This window comes from Lathyrus oleraceus, chromosome 5 (assembly GCF_024323335.1).
Source record: "Lathyrus oleraceus cultivar Zhongwan6 chromosome 5, CAAS_Psat_ZW6_1.0, whole genome shotgun sequence".
In the NCBI taxonomy this organism is placed as follows: Eukaryota; Viridiplantae; Streptophyta; class Magnoliopsida; order Fabales; family Fabaceae; genus Lathyrus; species Lathyrus oleraceus.
The window spans coordinates 277,425,545-277,441,178 of NC_066583.1; the positions used below are offsets into that span (position 1 = coordinate 277,425,545).

The window sequence follows — 15,634 nt, forward strand, 5'->3', positions numbered from 1 at the left end:
TGAAGAAAACAACAAACAAACAAATCATATTTATGAGACATTCAAAAATTAAACTGAAAGAAACAAAATCGGGACATGCACGGATTAAAATCGGGATGCAAGGCTGCGAATCAAATTCACATAACGCAAAGACGTGCAAGGCGAATGAAAATTGAGGAAAAAACAAAATATAGGTAATGTGCTCAAAGTCGGTTTGCACACACTGACAATAATTGAAATGTCATATAGGATTAATCAAAACACGGCGAAATACTATCAATATATCAATAAAAATAATCATGGATGAATAGCACGGGAATTGCCAAATCCATAAAAAAATCGATGTTTAAACAATTAAAAAAATATTGAAATTAACAAATAGCGAAAAAATGAGAATAAAGTATAGAAAGAGATTTAAAGAAATGAAAATAAAATAGAGAAAAGAGTTGTACTCGGGTCGAACCCAAGACCTAGTGATAAGTCGAAGAAATAAGCTCAATGAACGGCCTATATCCTTTCACATCAAAGAGGAAACATCTGAAGAAATGGAAAAATAAATGGTACTAAAACAAAATTCGTCATATGCAGATATCGAACCCGCGACCAGGGGGGAAGCGAGGAGGCTCCATACCCACCTGGCCAAGAGTCATCAGCTATTAGGTTACAGATGCTTGTGGTACAAAAAGGAAACGACAATCTAAAAAAAACAATGGGCTCCACCGTGGGCCACGGGACATAGATGATCACAAAAAGCCCAATCGAAGTTTGGACCGCTTTGGGCTCGGGTCAACGAACAACAAATCATAGACTCGCCCACGTGGAAGTGAACATGGGAATCCAATGGACAGACCCTAGCCGCATGGCTGTTGGGGTGTGGACGATGAGGGATGTTATTGCTAGCATTAACTAGCAGCGTTTATGAAAAAGTTGGAGAAACGAAAAGCCATAACAGCTTCCAATGGCACGGCATCCACCTTCCAACAAATAGATTTTAATTGTTTTAAACATCAATTAAAAGGGACATTATTGTTATTTATTTATTTTTTTAAAAGGAGACAAGCTATCAAAACCTAAGAAAACTTCTCCTCTCTCAAGGAGTAGCAGACGGTCAACAAAGAGAAACAAAAATATCAAAACAATGAGGAAACACAAAAGCAAACCCAAACATAAACAATAAGGAGAACAATGATGAAGCATGAATCCAAGAGAACGAAAAGCAAGAAGATCAAACCGGAACGAAACCTATGTTTACCTGTTCACAAAGAGATCGACGACAATTAAAATGGTGATCTTGAATCCTCCTTTAGGATGCTCTCTCTTTTGGAGACTCAACTCCGGCGTGCGCTGGCTCGTTTGCTTGGGTCTCAATAGGGTTTATTCCAAGGTGACATCAAATATGAAGCCCTGGTGCTCTCGTAGATTCTAGGTTTTTTATCTTGTTGTTTTTTGCTGAACTTCTCTTTCCTCTTTTTTGCCTCTCAATTCCTCTCCTTTTCTTTTTCGTTCCTTTTAGTTATGTAATCCTCCCGTTCAATTCGTGAAGGGAAATCGTTCTCTCTCTTTATGTCCTTCCCCTTATGTCCTTTTACTGTTGGTGATGGCGTGACAACTTTGGGAGTGGTAGTGAGTGTTCGTACGGACACTCTGGGACCTTTTGTCCTCATCCAACTTTGTGGTCCCTCCTCCACTCCTTATTTTACCCTTTTACTGCTGGTAATAAGTTAACTACTGCTTGTGAATTTGGATCATTTAACTGATGCATTATTCCTAACATTTCCGTAGGAGATTAAACCCAGTTATGTCACCAATATATTTGTTGTTTTGTTAATGTACAATGCATTTGTTTACAATAGCATGGTTCTAATGTGGTTCGATTAATATCAGACTGGTGTGCACTTCAACTGACTCGCTTGGAAACAAAATCTGCAGGATTGGTGCTACTGCAAGGTTTGATTGCATATTGGTCCAGGTTTTTCCAAAAAGGAGAGTAGAGTATCACATTTATTTAGATCAGTTCAAAACTATTTATTATCTACTACTCCTATAGAGAAAACTTAAAATACTTTTCCCTCTCTTAAACCATGGCATATTTCTGAGTCCATGAATGTGCAGTGGCCTCATACTTAACTTTGTCACTCTTGTACATATGGGCAATTTCAAGAACCAGAGGATCATCTCGGTTGGGATCTGTCAGCAAAGAGAAAATGGACAGCAGCACCTTGGATATTATGAGTGCAGGGCTACACTTCCCTTTGAGGATGTCAAGGCAAAAGCTACCATTACTGTTGATATTAGGGTGGAAAACCTTTGTACGGAATGAAACCTTGGGTGGTTTGAAAGGATAATCAGGAGGGAAGTGAATTTGCACAAGAAACACGCCTCTAGGAAATGGGCCATCTGCTGGGTCCATAATTGTGGCTTGCCAATGAAACATGTCATCAGCGATAGGGCCAACACTGCAAGAAGCAGGAGGATGCTTATACAAGTCCTTTAGTTCCTTGTTGATTCGCTTCAATTCCATCTCGTCAAGACTTGGCTAAGGTTTGAGAGGGTTTGGGGATTTCCGAGGATGAAACAAGAAGAGAAAAGGAAAATAAGGGTTGATTTTGGTTGAAGTGCCAATTTTGTACATTATGAATGTTTTGGACAATTTTAGGATTTTGTAATGAATATGACATTTGATATGAAAGAAAATTGGTGTTTCTTGTAGAAAAACAAAAATCTCTCTTCATGTCTTAGAAACCTCATGCATTCATGTGATGATACCTAAATATTATGAACTAGTCCGATGCCATGCAAATGAATGCCTATGATTGAATGAATGTGTGAGGTCCTTGGTCATGAATGAAATGATTGTAATATGAATGATTACGTGGAAGTATTTAAACATGATTGAATGGAAAATCTTCCAATATAAAGTGAAGACTTTGAACATGAAATGGAGAGTATGAATATGGATAGAGAGATATGTGTGGAATTTTTTAATCTCGAATTAATGAAAAATGAATATGAATGATTGAATGAATCTAATGTTTGTATTTGGCATATGAATTCATTAGAAGTGAGGGAGGATTAGGAGCACGACAATGGAGTGTGAATGACCACATACGTGACAAACTTGAACGAAGGGTGAATGGTGTCTTACGAGGGAGACAAAACATGGATTGAATTTAGTCATGAGAATAAAAGTCATGAGATTCCACCTGATTCTTATCAAATGATAATGGGCTCCATGTCCTGCTTAACCAAGGGAATTAATTACCCTATACCAAAAAAAAAGGCCAGGCCCAAAGGTTTATGGAATAGCAGGTGATGATAGGTTTAAACAAAACAAAACGGTGGGTAGATTCATGACCAGACGAAATGGTCATTAGGAGAAATGTAAATGAATGATTGATTGGGGGAAATTTTCAGGACCAAAATCAGGGTATGACATTAAGCAATAAGATAGAGTAGCAGATGAATCAAAGAAATCCTCAAGGTCTTGCATAAGATGAAGGCGCAATTCAAGATAGCTCGGTCTCAAAATGTCGGCATTGGCCAAGTCCTTTATCATAGGGAATGTTGCCTAATCCTATGTCCAAAAGTTCAGATAAAGTTCAACAGTCCACCAAATTTTTTAAAGGGTTTTTCTTGTTATTAAATGTTTTAAGGTCCTAAAACCACAAACAAAACAAAAAGAAAGCAAACAATATATATAATCACAAGATATTGCTCAAATGAGCAAAGTGAAAATGACTTGAAACATAAACAAGTTATATGAAATGTAAATGACAATGGATGATAAATGAATGAAATTTAAATTGCATAAAGTAAATGACTTGAAAATAAAAGCATAATGAATAAGGGTTAGTCAATGGTTAATCAAATGTTAGTGGTGAGTTTTGACTGATTAAGTCATTCTTTGGAGAACACTAAACCATTCATTCACAAGTATGAATCCTTAAACCAAGACATCTTCCATGAGAAGGGATCCAACTTGGATAATTCAACAAGTATGCCACTATCTCCCATGAAAGGAAAAAACTCCAAGTCTCCATACAATGCCATGAAGAATAGAAGACATACAATCTCACTTACTATAATGTTATGCCTTGAGGGTCAAATGTAGCTCTATGATAAGCAATCATAATTGGACTTATGTAGAAGTCACAACTATTTGAGGTCGTGCAATAAAAATATAGGTATTAATGCATGTTAGAGGTTTGGTCCAAAGAACCAAACTCCTAAAACATACCACACACTAAAAGAAAATGGGAGGGACCTATTTCAGTCATACTTGTATTAATTCTTCCGACACAAGGTCATTGATGAATCAATTAGCCTTTATACATTAGAGATTTCATTGGTTAAATGAGGGAATGAGGAAGAATAGGGATGAAGATGAAGAGGGAGGGGGAGATAGAAACACAAATTGATCATGAGAGGAATTTCATCTGATCAAAACTATCCATTCATCTTGGGAGATGAAATGTACATTTCATCAATCCCTTGAATCCAATGGTTTTGATCCAATAAAAGTCAAATCATCATGACCAAGGCCCAAACAGAAAGTCAAACATCACAAGACCATAAAAATGGCTCAACTACGTTTTTAAACATTTAATCAATTAAAAATCACATTAAAAATGAATTAAAATGCATTTTAATTTGGAGAAAACCTAATATCCCTTCAAAATAGAAAATAAATGGCCAAGGGATTTATCCTAGGTAAAAAAAGGTCAAAGGACCTTAACCAAAAAAATTCACAAATTTTAGAAAGTCATAAGTATTTTTAAACAATTGAAAATATGCACAAAAACATTTAATTCATGAAAAATACCAAAATTAATCCAAAAGATAATTTTAATTCATAATATGAAAGAGAAAAATATTTAATTTTTTTTGGTTAAAGTCCCATATTATTTGGATTAAAAATGGATTTATTATATATTAAATAAAATAAGAGAAATTAAAAGAAAATCAGAAAATACCAAAAATCGAGGACCATCAGATCTGATGGCCACGTGTGTGGCATCCACCAAACACACTAGTCAAACGTGTTGCAAACATAGTTATCCAAACCAAAGGTCAGGATTAAAACGTTTAAACATGATCAAAGGAATGGAAGGGTTCCAACACACCACCGGAGCTTGGGCTCAAGTCATCTTCTCCGTTGGACCTCACCGGATTGGTCCACCATCAACCTTCACTAAAATAAAAAGTGCATACAACAATTTGAAAAGAAAAACACCAAGAGTCCAAATTCGCCCTTAAAATTCTCCAATTCTCACTATATTGAAAGATACGTGGAATTGAAAATTGAGGAGTATGAACTAAGTTGCTTCGATTTAACCTCAAAGCAACTCAATCTTGTTGCCTACATTGGTAGGTCTTCAAACAACCAAAGATCAAGGAAAATGATGGAGAATTAGGGGAGAATCAAAGAAGAGAAAAATATGAAAATTCACCTTCCGTTTGCTTCAATTTAGCTCAATTTTCCTTTCAATTTGGCTTGGCTTGCTTCTATCTACTTATAGGAGATGATATTGATGATTAAAAGGCTTGTACTCTTGGAGTTTCAATTCCAAAATAGAATGAGAACTGAAACTCAATTTCTAAAGAAATATTCAAGATTATCCTTTCAATGGGGTTTGGGGAAGATGTAGGTTGAAGCTTGGGCAAGAGGATCCTCATTCTGAGCTCAAGGGAGTTGTATTTATAGCCAAGTTCATTCCTTTCCACACACTTCCAAACTTTGGCCAAAAATAGTAATGTGGTATGCATGCTTGCTTGCATGGGCGTGTGGTAAGCCCATGAAATGATGTAAACAGTTCCAAATTCCTTTTCAAATAATGTTGCGACTTTAACAAGGGACCATGCAACGTTGAAATGAAAATTGATCACAAATCTATCCAAATGGGGACATGCATTACACCTATGCACAAGTCCTTCAATCTTGGTCCAAATGAGGTGATCTTAGACTTTTTCGGAAGGTGACACTAAGGGTAACAACTTTCATGTCAAATAATTTTCCATTTGAAGCTTGTATCATGATGAATTTTACGGTGGAAGTTTGAGAAATCAAACATAATTGAAAAGTTTCTAAGTACCAAGTCAAGTATCCATTTCATCCACCTTGAATAACTTTTGCTATGAGCTTCAAATGGAAAGAGTTCCTTCATAAAAGTTGTATCTATTTCATCCCTATTCAATTTGGTCATAAGTTTGACCTGATTTGGATTTTTCATGGGGGAGTTATGCATTTTAGAACACTACGCCAAATAAGGGAAAAGAGGGCGCTTATTTTGGCCTATAACAGCGCTTTTAAGCGCCCTCTAAAGTGGCGCTGGCATAGGTAAAGACAGCGCTTTGTTTTCCTGGAGAAAGTGCTGTCTAAAGTGGCCCTTTAAGGGCCACATTATAGTGCGCTTTCAGAAAAAAGCGCCCTCTGGAGTGGTCCATAAAGGGACACCTTAGAGGGCGCTTTCTGGAAAAAGCGCCCTCTAAAGTTGTCAATGTAAAGTGTTTAGAGGGCGCTTTCTGGAAAAAGCGCCCTCTAAAGTTGTCAATGTAAAGTGTTTAGAGGGCGCTTTCTGGACAAAGCGCCCTCTAAAGTTGTCAATGTAAAATGTTTAGAGGGCGCTTCCTACATAAAGCGCCCTCTAAAGTGTTAAGCGCCCTCTAAAGTTGTCAATGTAAAGTGTTTAGAGGGCGCTTTCTGGATAAAGCGCCCTCTAAAGTTGTCAATGTCAAATGTTTAGAGGGCGCTTCCTACAGAAAGCGCCCTCTAAAGTGTTAGTTGTTTTAAAAAAAATTGTTTGAAAAACAGTGGATATTTAATTGGTAACCTGTTCGCATGCTGCAAAAGTGTAAAATTCATATTGATTTCATCCTTTAATCCAATGTTATACACCATTAATCCATTGATATATACAACATGAATCCATTTATATACAACATTAATCCTCCATATATACAACATAATATATGATTCTTTGATCAACAATATACAACAACATATTCATGAGTTAGTAAAAGTACAACAACAATATACAACATATATACAACAACAGCATACAACAACAACATTCCATACATATATGTACAACAATATACAACCTAGCTATATGATTCTTTGATCAACAATGAATTGACACAATTCATCCTTCATTTCATCCAAATGAGCTCTTGAGTAAGATTTGTATTCCTCAAAGTACTACAATTAAGAGAATAAAACATATTCATGATTTAGTAACAAATTAGATGAAATATCCGATAATATTAAAATAAACCCTAAGTTATTATTCCATACCATTTTTGGGATGTCTATACGATTCAACGCAATGATATCTCTCATAAATCTCAATACAAAAAATCCGCAATCGACCGAATTATTTTGCTGAGGACACTACACAGAAAAACAAACAATATATATATAGTTAATTTCTTACAAACACTATTATAAGCAAAAAAACAAACACTATTATAAGCAAAAATAAGATACTTAATATATACCTGAACTCTGATCCAGGTAATGTCCTTCCTATTGCGATAATTCTTTTTCGATTTAAATTTTATTATTTCCCTAACAAAATAAAAACGTATATTGAGATCAATCTGACAGACATAATTAAATATACAAATACACACGAATATTTAGGGGAATTTCACTTACGCGTCAACCGTCTTCTTCATACTCGGATATTTACTCCAATCACCCGATAACGAATCGAGATAATACACTATTAGTCTCAAAAGATCCATAGCAACCAACACCCAGTGACCACTGTAAAATAAAACAAAAATTTAGATGAATGAAAATTTTCTACGTAAAAGATATACATAGATTAGAATGAAATTATTAGAAAGAAAATCTAACCTGTTGCCAGAATTAAACGGTAAAAAATACAAACTGGGTGTAGTCTTATCGCCGGCCGCCATGAATCTATCGACTAGATCATTCTTTACGGATGTTGGATTTTTCGTTATTAACGTTGCGTTGATACGGGAAGCAGCAATAAAATTGAAACGGTTACACAATTCAGTTCCCCGCAGCAATGTTACATACATATACCTTAAATAGAAACATAATAAACATTAGACTACTCATTGAAATGTGTAAATAAATTGTTCAACTAAGTAAATTATAGATTGATCGGAGTACCAAATGTATGTATGAATGACAGCGATGCCCAATTCGTCGTGTTCAAAAAGTTGTTGCATGTCCTCCTTTGCAATTATTTCGAAATGAGCAGCTCCGGAAACACCTTCATCAAAATCTATAGTATGAATGGCCCCGTGCATAATATCGGACTCATTCACCATTTTCTCAAGACGCATCATAATTTGAGATTTTGTCCCGGACGTCGTTGGAGGAATATCGTTATCAGCTTTTTTCAACTTTCGACCGGGAACCTAAAAATTCATATAAATTAAATCATGACTTTTTGTGATGCAACAGAATCGTTGCGTATATAATTCAATAGGTATATATATTTGTACCTCTTTTAGAGATGCAACCGACTCGATGCGTCTTGAAATCCCTTTACCAGCTTTATGCGTGGGTCTTGTAGGAGTCTAACATTACCATGTAATAAGGATTGATTAAATATCATAATTGTAGCTGAATTGAAATGTGAATACTAAAGATTCATAATCATTTAGAACATATATACCTCGGCATCTGGGAAAATTAGATCTGACGACCATCCAACAAAGGATCCGACTGCTTCTCGCATCAACGTTGTCTCTGAAACAACGTCAGGTAATGGTAGAAGCGCGTCGGTATCTAATACAAGGTCAACCGAAACTTTCATATATCCCACCGGGAGGGGATTATGGTGAAGTAATTCACCCGAAGTGTTGTGCACTTTTCCCTTGCCAACCATGCGATAAGTTGGTGACGATAGATACAGCTGACAAGGTGAAATGCCCTAAACCAATAATAAATGTTATTGTTAACGTGTATATGTGTCAAGTAAAAAAATGCTATTTTAATTTCATAATAACATATATAATTACCTCGGGAAATTTCGGTTGACAATTGATACTAGCTCGGTCACTAGTATCTTTTGCCTCGGAGGCGCACCTTTCCTCTCTATACCTTGCATTCTCGTTTTGTAGTTGGAGTACTTGTGCCCTTAACTCCGCCAAGGTCTCCATCACCTCTTTGTTGGTAGGATTTTTTGTTTTTGGTTTTTTATAAAATGACGACGGAGTCACACCAAAACCCTTACCCCTCACACGACCGGAATACTCAGGAACATTTAGTACTCGACTAAGTACGCTCCTGCAATCCTGGACCTCGGTTGAAGGTACGGTTTGGGATAAAGTCTCCTGAAATATTATTAGAGGAGATTAAAAATGAATTATATGTCTAACAAAATTTTCGATATAATTAAAGAAATAATGTTACATATACTTACACATTCGTCATAAACAGTTTGGACCGCTTCAACGACAGCCCCATCCTTCCCAACCCGAGCAGCCTTCCATAATACGTGCTCCGGAAGAGATGTTGCGTCACTTTTCTCCTCGGCTAGCTACACATTGAATTAGATTATAAGATCATCAATTATAACATATTGTGACAATGTATAAGCTCATAGCATTTGAATATACTCACAATTCTTTGTTGTAACCGTGCATATCCCGTACGCCCTTTTTTGTACGGATACGCGGGTTTTGATGCCCTTTTCCGATTTATGTCGCTTACTTCCTGGATAAAAAAGTTTAAGGCATATTAGAACCAAGTAACTTAACAATTGTATAATACCATAATTAATAGACATTACATGGAATTTTTCGTTTCTTCGTTTGGCGACAAAGTTATTCCATTCATCGGCTGAAATAATCTCGGCATACTTCATTGGCCGTTCTGCTTCAACAAATTTTCCTTCCTCATCCTTGAGAAATTTGTTGGACAAAAAGGATCGAAATCCTCGGAGTCTTTTTCCGGCCAATTGAATACAATATTTTTGCCGGCTTTCATCGATGTGAAAGGATCTCTAAAAAACATACACATGGAGTGTGTTATTATAAAGTAATATTATAACAATATATGGTCAACAAATAGTCAACAAAAAAAACATATAACAATATATGGTAAGTACCTGTATCTCCGACCATATTTTTTCTTTGCCAACCTTCAAGTCCGGACTTCTCCAATTATCACATGTAATCGGAATATGTTGTCGAACAAGGAAACCAATGTAACTTGCCAACATTGAACCGTTAGGCTCAATTAGTTGGTCTTCAGCACTCCAATGTACTTCAAATTTTACACCCTTGTCTCTTGCACGAATGATTGACTTCATAACAGTCAATCCTCGTTTGATTTCTTTTTCAACATTGTTACGTGATCCATTCGCGTCATGGGTATCGTCTTGGTTAGCCATTTTATCTGTAATATAGAAATGATTCAATAAGACCCAAGTAAGACAATGATTCAATACGTGAACACATTCATATACCTTCCATTTCTCATGCAAAAGACCTACTGCATGCAAAAGACCAATGCAAACTCACACACACCTACTGCATGCAAAAGACCAATGCAAACTTATGGTGTTTGGAACATGAACAAACTTGCATCCATAATCATCAAACTTCCAAGCACAAGCTCAAACACACTTCAAATGATATCAGTTTTCAATCAGAAATAAAAAACTCAGTTTTCCCTAAACAACATTAATCAACATAATGCACAAAATGTAAAACTAAGTTTAGAAAATGCCCTAATCAAACACATGAAGAAAGTGAATGGTAAAGATGGAGAAGAGAAATACCTTCAAGGTGACGGTAACGATGGAGAAGAAAGTGAACAGTGACGGTGGACGTGAACGTGAACGCAGCAGCAGAAAAAGGCGACGGCGACGACGACGGTGAGGGAGGGAGAACGAACGGAGGACGAGAGTAATCGCAGTAGACGGTGGACGCAGTAGAGAGAAAACCCAGTTACGTAAACGAAATAGCTTGTAGAGAGGGAAAATAAAGAGACATGCAGTATATGTTATAATTTTAATGTTTACTAAAGGGGACCTTAGAGGGCGCTTTTGTAAAAAAACCGCCCTCTAAAGGGGGCCTAAGAGGGCGCTTCTGAAAGCGCTCTCTAAGGCTTTCCAAAAGCGCCTTCTAAACTGGAAATGTACATGGACTTAGAGAGCGCTTTTTTAAAAGCGCCCTCTAAGGGTAACCTTAGAGGGCGCTTTCACTAAAGCGCCCTCTATTGTTGTCCCTCCATTTCCTCATTATTTTTTTTTGGCTTCACTTTAGAGGGCGCTTTGTTACAAAAGCGCCCTCTAAAGGGGGCCTAAGAGGGCGCTTCTAAAAGCGCTCTCTAAGGCTTTCCAAAAGCGCCTTATAAACTGGAAATGTACATGGACATAGAGAGCGCTTTTTCAAAAGCGCCCTCTAAGGTTACCCTTAGAGGGCGCTTTCAATAAAGCGTCCTCTATTGGTGTCCCTCCATTTCCTCATTATTTTTTCGCTTCACTTTAGAGTGCGCTTTGTTACAAAAGCGCCCTCTAAAGTGCGCTGTCTATTCCAATAGTATGCTCCTTATTTTTTCCCTTCACTTTAGAGTGCGCTTTTGTAATAAAGCGCCCTCTAAGGGGCGCTGTCTATTCCAGTTTTTGGCGTAGTGGAAGTTGAGGAAAATTGTGTGTTCAATGATGATGACCCAAAATGACCTGTAATGTTTCCTCTTTGAAAATGCCTTTGAAAGTTGAATTTGACATTTCTCAAAGAAATAAAGTTGGAGAAGACATCCTGAAATTGATATTTAAACTTGGATGGCCTTTATCTCATAAATATTAAGCAAGTTATGGTCCTTGGAAGTTATGGCCTTCATCCTAGTTTTGACTAGTAGACTTTCTCTGGTCAACCACCTTGAACCTACTTGCAAACTTGAAGTTTTCTTAATCATTGGGACTCATGGAGGATAATATATGTATAATATGATGCAATATGAAGTATCCCTTGAAATATTTGATCAAATGATTAAGAAACTTGGTGAGGAAGTCACACAAGATACCCAGATGAACTAGGGTTTCCAAGGCAAACAAGCTTCAAATTCTTGATGATTTCTTGATCCAAATGATAAATGAAGAACATGGGGATCCATATATGATGTCTAAAACCATTGTGAACCATCCCTTGATTGATCTCCTCGTACTGAGTGTCTCAAACCCTAGTTGTGAGCTTAATGAGGCATTGGTGGATACACATACTACCTACAAAAGAAACAAAGCTATATATAGACATATTTTGGTATTTTGGTTGGTAAACAAAGTGCAGCGGTAAAGTCATGACCATTAATCTATGAATAAACTTAACGTCAATAAAACTAGAGTCGCCACCGTGATTTTATTGTTTCCAAGGGAAAAGGGAAAAGTACAAACAAAACCCAAAGATAAGAATTTTTCAAATCAAAACTAATAAAATGCCAGAGATTACAGGTAAGGGGATTGGTTACACAGAGGGAAGGTGTTAGTACCCAAAGTGTCCTAGGTACTCCTAAGGAGCCCTTTTTTATTTTTGTGTGTGTTTTGGTATAAAATGATGTTTGCAATAAATAGAGTGTGAGGATGAGAAAAGAATTCATTAATTATATTTTTGTGTTTGACAAGACCTTCGAACTTGTGCCTACGTACCAACAACAAAATAAGGGATCAAAACATCGTAGTTTGTGGTATCAATTTCAAAATGAGTGAATTGCTTTTAATAAAAATTTAAGTTTAAGAGAGGCACAAAGGGCCTAAAAGAGTTTGAATGGGTGTTAGTTCTTTTTGTCTTTTGAAATTTTAAGTCAATATGGTTAGATTCATTTACAAGTTTGAATTTAGAAAAGAGTTTTAAAACGCAATGGTATAAGGACAAAGTTTCTAATTTGCAATAAAGTCTAGGTTTAGAAAACACAAGCAAAGAAGATTTTTGAAAAGAGTGAGAGATTTGAAATTTAAGAAGTGGGAAGAGATGAAGATACTAATCCTAAGCAAGAATTTAAAAGTTAAGAGTTGAAAAGATCCGGCCAATGGGATGAAATCCAATAAACAAGAATGTCATATAGAAACCCACTTTTCTCTTGAACTTTAGAATCATGCAATATCAATAAACAAGTAGCAAGATGAAGAGTAAGGAATCAAATAAAGATAGCCACATCCAAGCTAGCAACTTCATATTATTCTTAAGCTCCCATGTATCAGATGACATACTCCTTGAATGGCTCAGAATAGGGGATTAGACACAAGTTCAAAGTAACATTTGCATCAAGACCATATTGCAGATGAACTCATAAGGATTTCAACACTTGTATCAAATGAAAGTTCAATTTACAAGCTTGGTTTTAAGAAAGTTGGCATTGGCCAAGTCCTTTTGCATAGGGAATGTTGCCTAATTCTAAGTCCAAGTCTCAAATCATAACCCAACAGTCCACACAAATATTTTTTAGGTTTTTTTTGTTGATTTATTAAGTATCTTAAGGTCAAAAGACCACAAACACAAACAAAATACACAAGCAAGTATACACAATCACAATATATGGCTCAAGTGAGAAAAGTGAAAATAGCATTAAAATAAACAAGTTAAATGGTATGTATAATGGCAAATGATAAAAGGCTTGAATTTAAAGTGCATAAAAGTAAATGACTTGAAATTAAAAGTTAGTCAAATGTTAGTTAATTAGAAGTTAGTGAAGTTTTGCTTTTTTAATTTATTAAATCATTCTTTGGAGAACACTCAACCCTCTATTCACAAGCATGAATCCTTGAACCAAGACATCTTCTAAAGGAAGGAAAAACTGGCAAGTTTCCACATAATACCATGAAAGAGGGGAGACTTACAATCTCATTTACTAGAATGCTATGCCTTTGTGTCAAAATTTAGCGTTATGTTAAGAAATCGTAATTGGACTTATGTAGAAGTCACAACTATCTGAGGTCGAGCAATAAAGATTTTGGTGTTAATGCATGTTAAAGATATGGTATAATGAACCATACTCCTAAAACATACCACACACAAAAAGAAAACGATCAAAGGGTGGACCTAATCTCATTCATACTTATATTGATTCATGAACCAATTAGCCTTAGGATATTGAGATGTCATTGGCCAATGAGAGGAGTGGGATAGAAAGAGATTGAAGATAAAAAGGGAGGGGAAATGAGACAAACACAAATTGGGCATGGGATGAATTTTCTCAAATTAAAATCATTCATTCATTTTAGGAGATAAAATGTACATTTCATCAATCCCCTAAATCAAATGATTTTAATCCTACAAAAGCCAAATCAACCTTGACCAAGGCCCAAACACAATAGTCAAACTTCACAAGTCAATAAAAATGGCTCAACACAATTTATTTTCAATTAAAAAAATTAAAAATGCATTAAATTAAATTATGTTTGATCAAAAACCTAAAACCTCTTCAAAACACAAAATAAATGGCCAAGATATATATCATAGGTCAAACAAGGTCAAAGGACCTTGGAGAAAAAATTTCACTATTTTTAAAAAGTCAGAAGTATTTTTAAACAATTAAAAATATGAATAAAAACAATTAAATCATGAAAAATATCAATATTGATCCAAAAATTAACTTTAATTCAAAAAATGAAAGAAGAAAATATTTGAAATTTTTTAGTGAAAGTCCCATATTTTTTGGATCAATGATGAAATTAATATGAATTAACGAAAATAAAGTAATTAAAATAAAAATTCAAAAATTCAAAAAAAAACATGAACCATCTGATCTCCCTCATTAATTGAGGTGGCAGATCAGATGGATCAGTGTGCGCATTCCACACGGTCATGAGTCAACCGAGAAGCACGCGTGGTAATCAAAACCAAGCACAAGATTAAAATAATTTAAATGGATCTTATGGTTGATATGCTTCCAACACATCGCCGGAGCTAGACCTCCGGTCTTCTTCTCCGGTGGACCTCACCAGACCGGTCCATCTTCAACCGTCACCAAAATGAAAAAGCAAGACATGAATTTAAAGAAAAAATGCCCAGGAGCTCGAATCTGGCCTCAGTTTTGTCCAATTCTAAGTATATGAAAAGATACAGGGAGTTGAATTTTGAGGATCATAAATTGAGTTGCTTCGATTTGACCTCAAAGTAACTCAATCTTGTTGCCAACATTGGTAGGAATTCAGACAACCAAAAATTAAAAAGAATAATGGAGAAATAAGAGAGAATCGAAGAGGAGAAGTTTTTGAAAATTCACCTTCGAGTTGATCCAATTTCACTTGATCTTGATCTGTATTTGATTTCTTTCTCCTCCTCTTGCTTGCAGAAACCAAATGAACTGAAAATGGAAGTTAATTTATGGAGTTTGAACTTCCAAACAGAAGGTGAAGTTCAAGCTCGATTTCAAGAGAAATCTCAGAAAATTCTATGACTGTGAGGGTTTGCAAAGGTCTAGCAAAGCTTGGGCGAGGTGTTGATTATGAATCTGAAGCCTTAAGCTTGTTTAAATAGGAAATGTTTTTGATATTTACACCACTTGAAAATTGAACAAAATTAGCAATTCACTTGCATGGGTGCATGGGCAATCATTTGGGCCTCAAGAGTGATTCAATCCACTTCAAAATCGTGTACAAAGTCTTTTAAAACCATCATGTGCAAGCATGCAAATGGGAATGATCATGTGAAGGTCAATCTTACCAAA

At 35.8% G+C, this 15,634-nt stretch overlaps 1 protein-coding gene across 1 annotated transcript; it reads right to left on the reverse strand.

The window, feature by feature from the left end:
- Nucleotides 1–2,053: 2,053 nt before the first annotated feature.
- Nucleotides 2,054–2,500, reverse strand: LOC127088140 (ubiquitin-conjugating enzyme E2 28-like). Its single transcript, XM_051029059.1, has one exon. It carries the CDS (start codon nt 2,498–2,500, stop codon nt 2,054–2,056), a length of 447 nt encoding a protein of 148 aa, XP_050885016.1.
- Between the last annotated feature and the right edge of the window lie 13,134 nt (nt 2,501–15,634).